The sequence below is a fragment of the Helicoverpa armigera genome, chromosome 5 (assembly GCF_030705265.1).
Source record: "Helicoverpa armigera isolate CAAS_96S chromosome 5, ASM3070526v1, whole genome shotgun sequence".
Classification (NCBI taxonomy): domain Eukaryota; kingdom Metazoa; phylum Arthropoda; class Insecta; order Lepidoptera; family Noctuidae; genus Helicoverpa; species Helicoverpa armigera.
In genome coordinates, this window is record NC_087124.1 from 13347013 (window position 1) to 13361323 (window position 14311).

At 38.4% G+C, this 14311-nt stretch overlaps 2 protein-coding genes across 4 annotated transcripts in view; one reads left to right on the top strand and one right to left on the bottom strand.

Moving 5' to 3' along the window:
- LOC110374646 (ecdysone-induced protein 74EF) overlaps nucleotides 1-14311 on the top strand; it is a 188987-nt gene that overhangs the window by 35463 nt on the left and 139213 nt on the right. For all 3 annotated transcript variants that reach the window (XM_021332458.3, XM_021332461.3, XM_021332459.3), the window contains exon 2: nucleotides 11276-11371. The gene's annotated coding sequence lies outside the window, so the exon portion shown is untranslated. The remainder of the gene's footprint in view (nucleotides 1-11275; nucleotides 11372-14311) is intronic.
- Nucleotides 9963-14311, bottom strand: part of LOC110374647 (U7 snRNA-associated Sm-like protein LSm11) — a 31052-nt gene continuing 26703 nt past the window's right edge. Inside the window, exons 3-4 of the mRNA XM_021332463.3 lie at nucleotides 10679-10826; nucleotides 9963-10606 (exon numbers count right to left, since the gene is read on the bottom strand). Coding sequence (XP_021188138.3) covers nucleotides 10449-10606; nucleotides 10679-10826 — 306 coding nt within the window. The 3' untranslated portion in view covers nucleotides 9963-10448. The remainder of the gene's footprint in view (nucleotides 10607-10678; nucleotides 10827-14311) is intronic.

Here is a 14311-nt window from a genome sequence, read left to right on the forward strand (position 1 = left end):
AATGATCTCCCTCTTGATAAGGCAGTAAAGTCCTCTTCACTTCGTCAGCATTTTCCTGAAAGCTTTCAAGCCTACTTAAAGGTCATCGCCCTCTGCGACCTTAAAATTGTCCCGTGATGGCGAACGTTAGCTGAAAAACTGAAAATTATTACTAGAAATTCGGCAATAGTATGGCTTGGAGACACGCTATTTTGTTGCCTAGGCCGTTTTAACCAAAGTTTTTCTAGGTATTTGGTCTTATTTAAGAGACTGAAGGAATATTTACTTATAAGACCAGCTCAAATATAATATTTACAAATTAAATTGAAACATATAAAAGGGAAATTACTCAAACTAGGGAGCGGCACTTAATAAGTACTTAATTTAAATAGCAACCTACTAATGAGTGATCTGAAAATCTGACAGTTGAGAAGTGGTTGAATGCCGGCCGTAACATACGCCAATCTGAACGAAAACAAAACTAATTCGTGTACACATTAAACTTTCACTCTCCACGGCAACAATTAACTGAATGCGAGTGACTTTGTTGTGGTACAAGTTATAAGAAAAAAGAGTGTTTATAGAACATTCTAGAACTCTAGCCGTATGTCCATAGAACAAACTAGAACTACTTTTGAATATTAAAGACGAATTCCACCATATCTATTTGCCTTCCGTAAAAAAAATTGCTATATCAATAAAAATACGTAAGAGTTTGTTTAGATTTATCACAACATGAACATAACAAAACACATAGGGTGTTTTGTTAATTGTAATTCGATGCTTGTAATGGAGGTATTCCGACAATCGAATTACCAATGGCAATGATTTATAATAAACAATTAACAGCTTTTCGCCATTCTTTAATCAATCATTACTCTCGACACATCATCGATCAAATTCAAAATTAATTATGCGCACCAATTAATCATGGTAATAAATCGTTCTATTTATTAAAACTATTGCACTGGCTGACAATTAATGTAGCAGCTTGAATAGTATATAACATAATATTTATTGAAACAAGAGTTTAGTAAGTATGAAACCGATTTAAATACCTAAAGGTTTTTTCAAAGTTCGAAGCCTGTTAAAAACATTTTCATATACATTAACTTTAGGTTGTAGAGACCCCATAATTCAATCAGCTTATTAATCCTTTTGTAACCTATAGTCGCCAGATGATTATCACTTGTACCATACACCAAAGTATTTTGATAAAATCTGTCCATGTTTAGTGGAAGAAATCACGTTGTAAACTAATGCTGATAGTAAGCAGATAGTTGCACATGGGTCGTAATTAAATGTATTAGTGGTCTATGGTGAACCTCGGCACCGCAAATAGAGAGGTGTGTATGGAAAATTCAGTTCGTGGGCATTTTGAAGAGACTGAGTGAGGTGGATCATGATAGCAAAGAATTGGAGATAGTCAACAATTTTGATCCAGAGTACCTATATGCTGAAGTTTGGTTTGTTTGGGTTCCTTTGAGCATCTATAGAAAAACCGTGTGGCACTTCGTGCTTCTGTTCCTATTACGAAACTATAAGAAATGGAGGCGTATAAAATTTCGTGTCGTTGTCGCGCACAACAGGCCTTTGTAAACACAATAAAACTTTTATGTCTCAAACAGAGGACAACACGCCGGGAAACATGAAGAAAAACGCGGAAAATTCCTTAAAAATCGAGTTCACCGCCACCGCAGCGAATAATAGTGCACGAACAATAAACCTTTTATTGACATCGTAAAGGTGGACGCATAAAGATCATTTAACTTCAGCATTTACGATCGCGCCGATTTCCTGATGGAGCGCACTTTCGCGTACCCCGCGCCCGGCCGCTTTTCACGGCTTTCCTCAGAAAACTATATCTGTCCCGCTCCCGCGTGTGCGCCTATCTCTCTCCCGCGCCAAGTTCGACGACCGGGGCAACGAGCGCGCGAAAGTACTTTCACTGCGCCGGCGCATGCGAGTCTCTAACGCCCGTCTGTTGTTACGGGCGCGTTTGCGTCTTTATTGTACGGAGTTCGGTACCGGCGATCGCAGATAACGCGCTCGACGCGGTGAAATGGCCTTTGCTGGGCTTGCACTGAGCCCGCAACAGTTTAGATGTTAACTAGTTGTAATTCATCTAGGAATGCGACTTGTCTATCCGTCTGCGCGCGCGTTGCACCAGACCGTCCCTAGTCGCACTCGTAATGAGCCTTTGTTCTGCTGTTATAGGACCATTTTCTTTTACGAGTATAGCTCTGCTCGAGGCTTTTTCAAAGTCTCCGTAAAACTCTAGCACCACCCCGCCTTCGCCTAAGTGCCTGGCTCACAAAAAATTACAAAAAACATTTCCCTTACTTCAATCAACAAACACAAACTGACATGCAATTGTTTGCATCAATTAAAAAACTATCACCGCTCAACAATTAAGTACAAAAAACGTTTTTTGCACAAAAACACAACAAATGGTACATAATAGCGTTGTCGTGTTGTATATCAATCGCGGGCAGGAAGCGCGAGTGAAAGCAAGCCTTTCTGTCACGAGGCGCACGCGCAGCACTTAGCCGCGGTGCACAATGCAGCTGAACCTAGAATAAGTCTAGATCTGCGCAGATTTGTATCGCTTCAGTGTTGGAGATGTTGAATGAAGGGGAAACTTAGTGTTTGTAAATAAATCACGATTTTCATAGTCAGCTTGTCATTGATGTCAAAACTTTTCAGAGAAATGGAAAGTATGCTAAGATTAATAGCCACCGATTTATCTAGAATTGTAGATAATATCTTAGAGCTTACTTTCCTATAGTCCTCTATATCTAAAAATATAGAAATATCAAAGAAATGTCTTCCATATCTGGGTCTAGATTTTTCAATTCCTAGTTGTCATCAGCTTGCCCATGCATGGGGTTCCAAGACTGTTGCATAAGCTGAAGATAGTGACACAATCGCCATAGGAGTAATGGCGCCTGCGCACAATGCCTCATGGCGGTGAAGCGGCCATATTGTGATTTCCATTGACAGATTGGAGAATACATTGAAGTTTGTATGAAAACCACCATGAATAGGTATTCATTTTGAATTCTGTTGCTTGGATTTCGTGGCGCCCGCGGAATTGATTAAGTAAAACATGCAATTAAGAACATACTTAAAATTTATGATTTTTCATAGTTTATGTCTGAGATGAATATAAGTAGATACAAAAGCACAGTGCGAAATGCAGTTCTGATCAGTTAAGCAGTTTTGATAGTGTAAATCACAGATCTCAGAAAGACTTTGGGCGAAATTATGAGAATAAGGACACTAAAGTGACAGCTTAAACTCTAAAGAAATAAATTCTCGTTGCATCTATGCACACAGCCCAACAATTAGCTTTTGTTTTATGACAGTTTCACATAATTGTCAACGGAGCGTAATTCAAACTGGCATAATCATAACGCCGGCTTTATTTCCGTAAGCGGCGCGCGCGCAAGTAAAAGTTGCAATTATGAGCTCTTTCATAATGACAGCTCCGAGAGATTAAACTAACACTATCGGTTTTACGTAATTATTATAATACGTAATGACTTGACTAATGTGGTTAATGTAGTTTTCAGTTAATTATTATGTGGGTTTATCGGTTTTTATATTAACCTCGTCATTCCGGGGTTAAGCTTTAAATATAATTCTTAAATGAAATCGGTCACTAGCGGTATTTCTCTTAGTTGATTTAATTTGGAGGATATTGGATAAAACTGGTACCTATGTCTGCTAATTATAATGGTATCTAAGCTAGTTATTTATTGACACGTAATAAGCAATTATCTTGTTTATCAAGTCTCGGTTGGCCTAGCATAACTAAGTGGTAGTATTAATAATTTTGGAAAAATCCAGTTGTCATGATGTTCATAAAGTATTGGACTAGCAGTATATTATTAACCTTTTCACCGCCACGCCATATCGGTATTCCTATGCCCTGTACGCCAAGCCCGAAAATCTTAATTAAATATCTACTAAAAAATACATAAAAGTAATGATTTAATAGGTTTATTTTGTATTTTTCTGCGACCTGTTTTTTGTCGAGTATAGCCGTCGTTGGCGCACAGGGCACGCTTGCTCATGTCGGCTATAGCCGACATTGGCGTTCAAAAGGTTAAAAAGAAACATATCGATGATTTGATTTCAAATTGTGTATTATTCTTCTATTTAATTCGATTATGTTACTGGTCACAAATTGTGTACTTAATTTTTTAGTCCTTGCTTGGTAACTTTGTTAAAAATGCATATTTACAAATGGGTGCCGACCCTGAGTTGCACTTGCATGCCTGCACGCTGCATTTCGCGTGATCGATTTTTTACGACCCGCTAATTGTATCGACTATGATACCTTTTACGAATCAATAGTTTTGTTCAATCGATTGAATTGTACTTAAGTATTCTTATAGGTAAGACTTTTGTAAAACTGAAAGTGGTGGCTTTTAGGCTTTTTATTTTAAAAAGCTGCTGGAAAATACTATTTTAACGATCTACTGTCAATCAAAAAAAGTAAAAAGTATGAAGCACCATAACTTAGGAAATAACTTAATTTCGCGACTGACGTGACCCCGATGGTTCAAGTTAGGGAACTCGGGCAAATACTTCAAACGAAGCCGCCGCGGGATCATGTGGCCGGTCTATAAATAAATACCAGTTATAAATAAAGTTAATTAATGCCGTCCTTTGTGGAATTATCTAGTAATTTTACTTGTAGAGATTCTGAGATTACCTACATATTTAGTGCTTTTTTCTTAGATAAATAATTAAACCTGTAGACAGGTATACAATTTTCTCCAAGTGTCTATTTGTGCCACATGGGAGTAGTGGTAGGTATAATTTGTCAATTTAAAAAATTGCACCATCCCCCCGTAATTATTAAACATAATTAAAACTTAGAAAAACCAATTTCCAGTTCACAAGAGTACCTAAAGGCATATAAAAAGACAATCCCCAACACATGTATTTCAGCTTATAGTTTCCATTTTCACATCACACAAACATTATCTCCTCTCTACCGTCCACCAATAACCCAGAACAAAATACGTCCATAAAATAAATCAGTAAAACGGATGCTAATCTGACTCATCTCCCAAACGTCGAGTGTTTTAAAACGCGAATACCATAAGACGGTCGCCACGTGCCGTTGGGCGCGTTTGAGTCCCGGCTGAGTCTATTTGCGGGAAATGGGTCAAGCCAATCCCAAGTTAGCTGCAAGAACGAATACAAAAAGAGTAAAGTGAACAGCGGTGGGTTGCACCGCATTCTTTGACCGTCGGTTAACTGGACGTTTAGTTTTTGATGAAGAATTATGTTGGTCAGTTTATTTAAATAAGAAAGTATCTTCTATAAAATATTTCTTCCATATTTTTAAATTGGCTCTGAAAGTTTGATTAGTGGATTAATTTTGTTCAATTTAGGTAAACACGAATCTCGAAGAAATGCAATTATAGAAAATCACTTATAAAGTTTGGTCTTAAGAACTTTGTATTGTAAATTGTTTTCTTCGATTAGTTTTTTCAAGTTACCAGGCAGCATAAACACGTAACAATCTTTCTTATCCACATGATTCCACACGTGATCGTTGCCAGCTAACACTGGAATCTCCATACATTCCAATTTCATGTTCACTACAACTCAACCAAGGTTGGAAAAAAGAATAGTAGACGACATTGGACGCACATACTTATACATATATACATACATACAGCCTGTACATAAGGCGGAAGTGCCGCCTTGTCGAGACCTGTTCGCCTTACCAGTAATGTCGATACATTTAACGTGTCTATATACGATATTATTATAACTATACCTGTTTTTTGATCTTGTAAAATAAGGTGCTGTTTACTGCTATAAAAAATTGTACGTCTAAAATCTATTGAAAAAAAAAGAAAAAGATATATAGAAAGAGATATCTACATTTGCAGTCAGTACAGTTTTTGAGCCAAAAGTTAATCTCTAACCGTCCGTTTAACCACGCGTCTGACTGCAGTTAACGCTAATCCCGGTCGACAGTGTGTCGGTGTGGTGCGCGGGCGCAGTGCATCGGCCGCGTTGCGCAACCGTCGCTATTTATACCCACCCTCGCCTAACGCCGGAACTTCTCCGGTGAAAGTTTGCACTATATTTTTATTACTATACATATTTTATTTGGGATATCTGAAATGTTTCGGATTACCTATATGAAAGATTTAGTAGCCCTAATTTAGTAAGCCGGAATAAAAATTTGGAAATAATGTGAGTAGTGACCAATATTCAACCCCAGGGAACGAGTAGCAGTGATTGCCGCAGTCAATTCGCTAATTGATTTCAGACTATGAAATCCGCTCAACATTAGCAATACATAAGTAGTATATGCCACTCTTAACAAACACCATCCTCTTGAAGATAATTCTTTCATACCCTAACTACTTCTCCATTACACCTTACACCATAAAAACATAATCACACTTATTTGTAAAACGCAACACGATCTCTCACCTCCGGATAATCATCTTATAATGGCCTCTATGGCCGGTACATACGACCTTTCGCACCGATGCACAATCAACCAGCTTTTGTATACTCTGTGTAACCTTTTGACAATTTACTCGCGACTGCACTTTCAGTTTTCATTGTGATTCCAAATGAGTTTGTAATTAATGCTAAAATGGATTTTTATGTGGCTATTCAGTGAATGGAATACGAGGATGCATTTAAATTATATGCATGGCTTTTGTCTAATAGTTTCATAAGTAGTTAAAGAAACCTTCAGTTTTCTGGTCAGTAAAACAGGGAAGGTTTACCTGCGTAAAAATTTTACCAGCTTTCTTTTTCAAGTATTGGATGAACAAAATGTTCTTAGATTTTCTCCTATGTTTACTCAAGCCAAGTGAGGCACTTCTCCTGTAGTAAACACACAAAATTACTCACATAAGTACGTACTTTTGTTCAAAGCCAAAGCTATTAATATGGACTGCCCACGCTTAGAATCCATTATCCATATTCTTGGACGGACAAGTTGTTTACTCCAAAAAAACACCCACCTTTAATAGGGGAGACTACGGGAATCGATAGCAAAAATGTGATACTAGAAGGAAGATTTAGGAAATGAAATCCATGTAAAGTTACTATGCAGTAAGGAATCTTTGGTGAAATATTTAAGCCCGCCAACACAGCAGCAACAAAATCTCGTGATGTAAAACCGCCTGCAAGACCCATTGTGCACTCCGAAGATAAATCAGATAAAGAAGTCTATTCTTCACAAGCAACAAGGTTACGAACATAATACGCGCATTATCTAATACAACATTATCACCATTATATAACCGTCCTCGCTTATTTATAAACAATATTATAAACAAACGATATTAATTTGTTGTCAAATCGTTCAAGACTTGCCGTTACTTCCGCGTGCTATTTAAGAATTGCCGTCTAAGGCCACGCAGAAGGTTGAAAATGACAATTAATGAATAATGCAAGCAGAACGAACGTTTCATTGGACAGAATTCTCGAATTTTCATAATTATCTTAATCATGCTACATGAGTCAGTAAAACTTAACCGAAAACGTAAACAGGAGATTGCTAATCGCGACTAACTCTAAGATCAAACTACAATGTTTTGATAAATAGGTACCGAATCTTTGTAAGAGGCATAATTAGTTCGGCAAAACAAAGAATGTAGTTTCGATTTCAATAGTTAGTGTTTGATTTTAAGCAAAGCAGTTTAAAACTTGACTCCATTGAGATAAAACAGATCGATTGAACAGTGTATTTCCCACAGCAAAATCAATGTTACGCTCTGAGCCAAATATTCCATTCAGAAATTGGTAATATCAACACTGTTTTTACACTTCTACGGAGAACATCCCTACTGATAGATAGAGTGTCAATTACTTTCCTAAGAGAACTTCTTCAGGCACTCTCATTCATTCCTAGTTTTAATAATCTACTTATCTGTAGATATATGAATCCATTTTTTAAAACCAGGTAGAGTCGTTTTACTGTTAAAGCACGAACAGACGACAAGATCAATTCCGTTAAAGTCCCTACACCCAAGTTACACGTGAGGCCTCCATTATGAAACCAACAAAACAAGTGCACATGACTTCCACACGTCATGTTCCAAGCTGTCAAGTGTTATAGCGATGATGATTGTTTTCTACCCTCCTGACGTTGGCCGGCGGCCAGGGTGCGTCGCCCCGGCCGGCCATTGTCTCCTCATCGATTTCAAACAGAAATAGACGTGATGCATTGCCGGCCCCACGGGATTCTTTCCGTGGCGTCACCATTCGTGTGGGAAATCGTGAACTTTGTGTACTTGTGGGAAACATTGAACATTTCTTGTTGCTTCATTGGAATTCGTTTTTCTGCTTCAGGGGGTAAACAATGTTGATTCCGCTTTGGTATCTTATCAGTCGCTCCAAGTATTGCATGCTTGATGACATGTGTTACTGACGCCCACCGTGGGACCACATGGACAGACGTTTTGACGTTAATTCCACATAATTACATGAAGTATTTGCTTAAGCCAGCTACAACTGTTCCTAACCCGTTCTATTACTATGTCGACACATACAACCTGCGCCGGATTAGCAGCTGTTGCATACAAGTTTTCTATTCAGTCCCTAATTAGAACATTATCATGCCAATATTCTGCCAGTATAGAAATACTATTTTCCATAAATAAGCATAGTTTACTTCAAATGGCTCCTAAAATAGAAACGTTTTTGTTTAATAATGCCTAATTTGAATAAACCAAATTGTTTCGATGCTAAGAAGCCTCAAATAATAGGATTACAAAGTTTCATTTCAGCCAACTTTGTCGTTAGCTTTCAAGTATTCTGCCTAAGCAGTTTAACATAATTTTCGTTAAACCATTTTATGTTAGTTTAAAGATAAAGATTTAAGTAGGTATTATATCATTCTCTAACATATACAAAAACGTTTCATATATCATCAATCTTACATAATACAAAAACAAACTAAGGTTAATTATATCCAATAACCATTTAAATAATCCCTGTCACAATATTACAAAACCATATAACCGCAGCAAAAAACGTCAAGATTTCGGGAGCACTGCGCTTGCGCACGCGAAAAGCGTCCCGCGTCCCTTGTCCCGGGGTCGACGGACTTGCCGCGGTCACGCCGGCCGTTCCCCGGCCGCGGGAAAATGGGGAAACTATTGTTGCGCACAATGCGTGTGCGCTTCCGTGTCAACCAACCTGGGATGTTCAGCCCGCAAATTACCGTAAGAAGATATGTCTTAGCGCCTGTGGGATCCTGGTAGCATGAGCTATTGTGCATTTATGCCGTACTAATTTCCATTTCGTATTTTTTACGCACATAGAGGTCGTTGCTGCGAATTTTGAACTCAGGACAATAGTTTCATTGTTCTAAATAAAATTGAAATTTTTCTCAACTTTTGACGTCGAACTTTTTCTGAGAAAGACGCCGTTTGCAAGGAAAAATCTTCAAAAGACTGTTCGTACAGTCCTGTTTTGAATTATGCGTACAAAAATATGCAAACAGATGCAGCGTGCAATAGTGCGTTGGTTTCCTGCAGGCATATACGCATGAGTGCCCCTCTTATTGTCATGTTACCCTAATAACTGTGCGGGCAACGCCACAGGATTGTAACAGTGAAGTCCTGTTATAATAGCGTGTCCTGGCTTCCAAATTACGTACGTGAAGTGTGCAATTTGCGGACACTGTGGTTTGTGTGCAAAACACTGACATTATTGAACAGTTCTCATATTTCATGTGACTTTGCTTTTGTATGAATAAGATTTTATTTGAACATTAACCTTTTTATAAGACGGATAAAACTCAAAAGAAACTGAAAATAGTGACTAATTAAGTTGAATGTTCATTATTTCAATAGCCCAGTGCTGTCCGTTCCCATGGAATATCATTCGAAAATCGAATAACGTTCCTCAAAACAAGCATTGTGTGGATTTTAATTTATTTTATACGTTGACAATACTGGGACATTGGAAACGCATGGGAATGCCAGTGGGAACATTTTTATTGTTAGTAAAAAAGTATACAAACTTTTTTGATTATAAAAATATTTATTTATCACGCAGTAGTGGATGCTCTGTACTTGAAGTGGCCGCACACGCGGCCTATCGATCTATGTACCTACCTAAATATTTGTATAACGTCAACATACCTAGTACTATATTATAGTGATACAATATTAACAGATTTTTCATTAAAAACGTCAAATTGATTGACAATCAATATTTTCCTAATTCTGTCAGTTTAACAAATCCATACAATGATTCTATACCTTAAAAACAAGTATTTCGAAATAGAGTAGCACCTACGTACACAATATCATAACTTATTTCAACTAAAAGCGTAATACATTTTGCAATATCATAATAATATAGCAATAAGCGATACAAAAAACTGCCAGAAAAACTTGAGATAGTGGCACAAAAACTTGCATCGCAATTCGAGCTACCAGGCTAGCATATAACACAAGAGATCATCGCTCCGCAATATTGACTAGTACCACGTGTTCGCCTCGGACCATCATCTGAGGTATGAGTCTTGTGCACTCCCATACACCGTTGCCAAGAGGTTTTTCTGTCACCTCTGGTATTGAGGAAATAGATGCTGCCGTACCTTTGGGGACTGGTGTACCTGAATTGTGGAATATCATCGTTAAAGCAGAAAATCAACAGCAATTTAAATAAATAATTGCATGGGACGTACCTAATCCAGGAGGAACTTTTCTCTTCTTAACCCCTTTCCTTTTCCAAGTTTCCAAGACGTCACTGAGTGCCATATTCCACTGCTTGTCGAAGGCTACGACAGTCCCTTGTAAAGTCCCTCTGATGCCCCTGTCGTTGCGAGTTATTATCTGAGAACAAAATGTATTATGTTACTGTTCTGTTGTATTTATTGAAGTTAAACTGGCGTTGTAAGACCGACTGCAAATTTATTTTCTGGACTGCGAAATAAAACTCGCGTTGGGATTTTTTATGATTATATTCATATTCTACCGGGAATTATTGATATAAGTCAACCAATTTGTTTGAGTCCGAAACAAATGTCACTTATTAATCTCCACGGTCTTTCCTGTTCTTTCTTGTCCCATGGGACTGCACAAACAAGCCAGGTCGGTCCGACAGAAAAAGTTATTTTTTTATAGAATTTTCCTACATACCAGTTTATGCTACTGGCTTTCGTAGAATTACTCATATTTCCATTTTAAATTCCACGTAATATACCGTTGGAGATGTTTAAAACTACGTCGTACAGGAAGGGCCTTGCGAAGGGTGATGACTAATGTGCAACTCTTTGTTTCAGACGGAACATTGTATGACAGCGCGTGGTGACTCCCTGCCCCATGTCTTCACACGGAAACCTGCCTTCCAGCGTAGTAATACACCATCAGGCTGTATGGTAAGTATTTATTTATTTTAGATACATATTGTAGTTAAGCGAAGTCGCAGAATTGGTTACGCACAAAAGAAAAAAAAACGATTCGGCAGAATTCGCCAGTTACTAGTCTTGCCACAAACATAAGCCTGTTTTCAGGGTCAGATAATGAATGTAAATAAAGCCTCCAATGTAGGGTAGGAGGTTGTTTGTGACGTCATCGGCGTCACTTGTACCTAGGTCCGGGAAGCGTAATGTCTTTCTTTATTACAATATCTCTTGGAAGATTGCCAGTTTTCTACGAGGCACGAATTCTAGAACATTCCACTCTCCTTTTGATGGCAATATTTATTCTGTCCGACGAAACGTAAACACAATAACGTTTGTAACATGTAGTGTGTGTATGACAACCTCGTGGCGATAGACGGCTCGGTACGCCAGGGCTTAACAGGTGAGGTCAGAAAGGATACTGTGACATTGACACCATTCGAGACCACCCATTAGTGCCTGCCGAATACCGAGACCTTCAGAGAGATTTAACCACAAAAATGTAATCACAGATCTGCTAAATCGCACAACAAGGTGGGTTATAGACACATTTAAGTGCTATAATTCAATCAGTGGCGAACAAATACGCGGTGTTGTTGCGGAAGGCGAGGCGGCCTCGGCGGGGGCCGATTTAATTCGTAAGTACCGCGCCAAGGTCCGCCGCTTATATCGTATGGAAACTTTTTGATTTTTCCTCCTATGTGGTTTTTGGTGTTTTTAAAAGCCGTTAATGACAAGGTGACAGAGGAATGCGTGCCTGGAATCACGAATTCGTGAAAATAAAGTTACTGATTTATGTTTCGGAACTAATTTTGTTATTAACTGACCTTGCCAATGCAACGCCAAAACATGAGATCACAGACAGTGTCAGAGGATCAGAGCCATAATTTCCATATCAAGACACATTTTCATATTTTAGACGAGGTTGGAGGCTAGTCATGTAAAAGTCTTGAGTAGTTGTAATGCACCACAAGGCAAAACAAGCGCAGAGTTCACGCGCGCCACATGATGACATTAAAATATTTTTACTGAGTGGAAATATACCCGGTAGCAGCCGACAGACTGAAATAGACTGCATGACTTTAATACATGATTTTACAAGTAAAAGATAGTATGAAAATAATTTGACATGACGATAAAAAATTACGAAAGTTTTTTTGAAGAACGAGACATGTCATATGGCTGCATTTTAAGAGCCTGCACTATAAATCTAGATAAGAGAGCTTTACATAAAATTAAAAATGAAATGTTCCCTTCAGGTCACAAGGTCAACTTTAATAAACTCCCGCCACAAAGGGCACGAACTTCAATATATAAACCCATTAAAATATCCATTACAGCGTCTGTACGGGCCATATATTCTGTTTGCGCCAAATAAGGGCAATGTAAATAAAATTCAGCGGTTTTAACGTGACAGCTAGAATGACGCCGCGGCTTCCGGGTTGAAAGTTGCTTTGGGCCCAAGGTCGGCTTCTTGCCGTCAGAGGGCACTGCTCTGCCGGCAAGTGTGCTTACGTCACTGTCTTTTGCGACCTTATGTTCAGCGATCATTTTAATGCCTCATGCAGCTCGGCGTCAAGTAAAACCTGGTTAAAGAACGGCTTTTTTAATAACAGCTCTGATGATTCACAACTCAGATCAAACAGATGGCTTTCTTTCAAATCGAATAAAATAAGGAAGTCAATCAATTAAAACATAATTATGGATATTAAACTATTTGTTCCTACACAACCTCTAATGAATAGTCATAAAAATAAATGTGTTTTTGTGTATAAACACTGAGAGACTGGGACAGGTGCGATGGTTGCGTGCACAATACCTACGGCGGGCACCTGCCAATATTTATACTCAGACAACATGTACGTACACTACACATGTACTATTACGTCATAAATTTTCATCTATATATGGGAATACTAAATCAAGAACTGCCAACACTTCTTTCGATAAAAAATAAACATGGCGTTCTTATAAGCAGAAAAGCCCGGATTCAGGTGAAAGGGAAATTAAGACCTTGCGATTTAATGGTGATCTCATTTTGACCTTTCCAGACCACCTTTGTCTGACACTACTTGATAAATTGAAGTTGCGGATACTTAACGTACTTACACCTTCACATTTAGAAGACCCAAAGAGATTAAAATGAGGAAACTGGAAATATTTCCTAGAAATTGAATAATTTGGACCAGCAACATGTGAGAAAAAAATGGTGCTAAGCGGATATACTCGACGAAGATCATTGAATGCAATTTATCAATCTGAGTCCAACGTCCATCAATTTAAAGGGGTGCCTTGAAAATGACATAGTTCTAAAACTATCTGGATTCTTCTGGAATCTTCCGGGAATTTAGTATAACTGAGGTCAAAAGGAAGAATATGCAATTTAACAATCATGGTCAAAGCAATTGCATTAAGTGCAGTGTGCAGGTGAAGGGAAGATGCGTTCATCCCACGACACTTGCTAGCTCATTGGGTGAACTATGTTGATTACTTGTGCGATGTTGCAGGCGATAACAGCACGGAAGAATACTATGAGTTGGAAACAAACCCAGCGTCAACGTATCGAACATTTTTGAGTAATACCAATTTGTAAAATCAGTGATCTTTTCATAAACAAGCTAAATGTTATTAGAAAATTTTCGATAGATCCGTACGATAAGATGCATTGGCCAAACAGATTTGTTTACAGAAATTACTGGCAAAACCACAAACCAATTCAACGAGAAATATAGCATCTTCCAAATATTGCACTTCCTAGTTATCAAACCGCTACAAAGCGATCGGACATCCCAGGAAGAGACTGCAGATTGATGCCACGTATTCTCCGTCAGGGCCGAAGACATTTGGCTCGTTGTCGCCAAGGCGAAGGGCGCTGGGCACTGCCCAGGCTATTACGCAACCCGTCTATTTTCAACA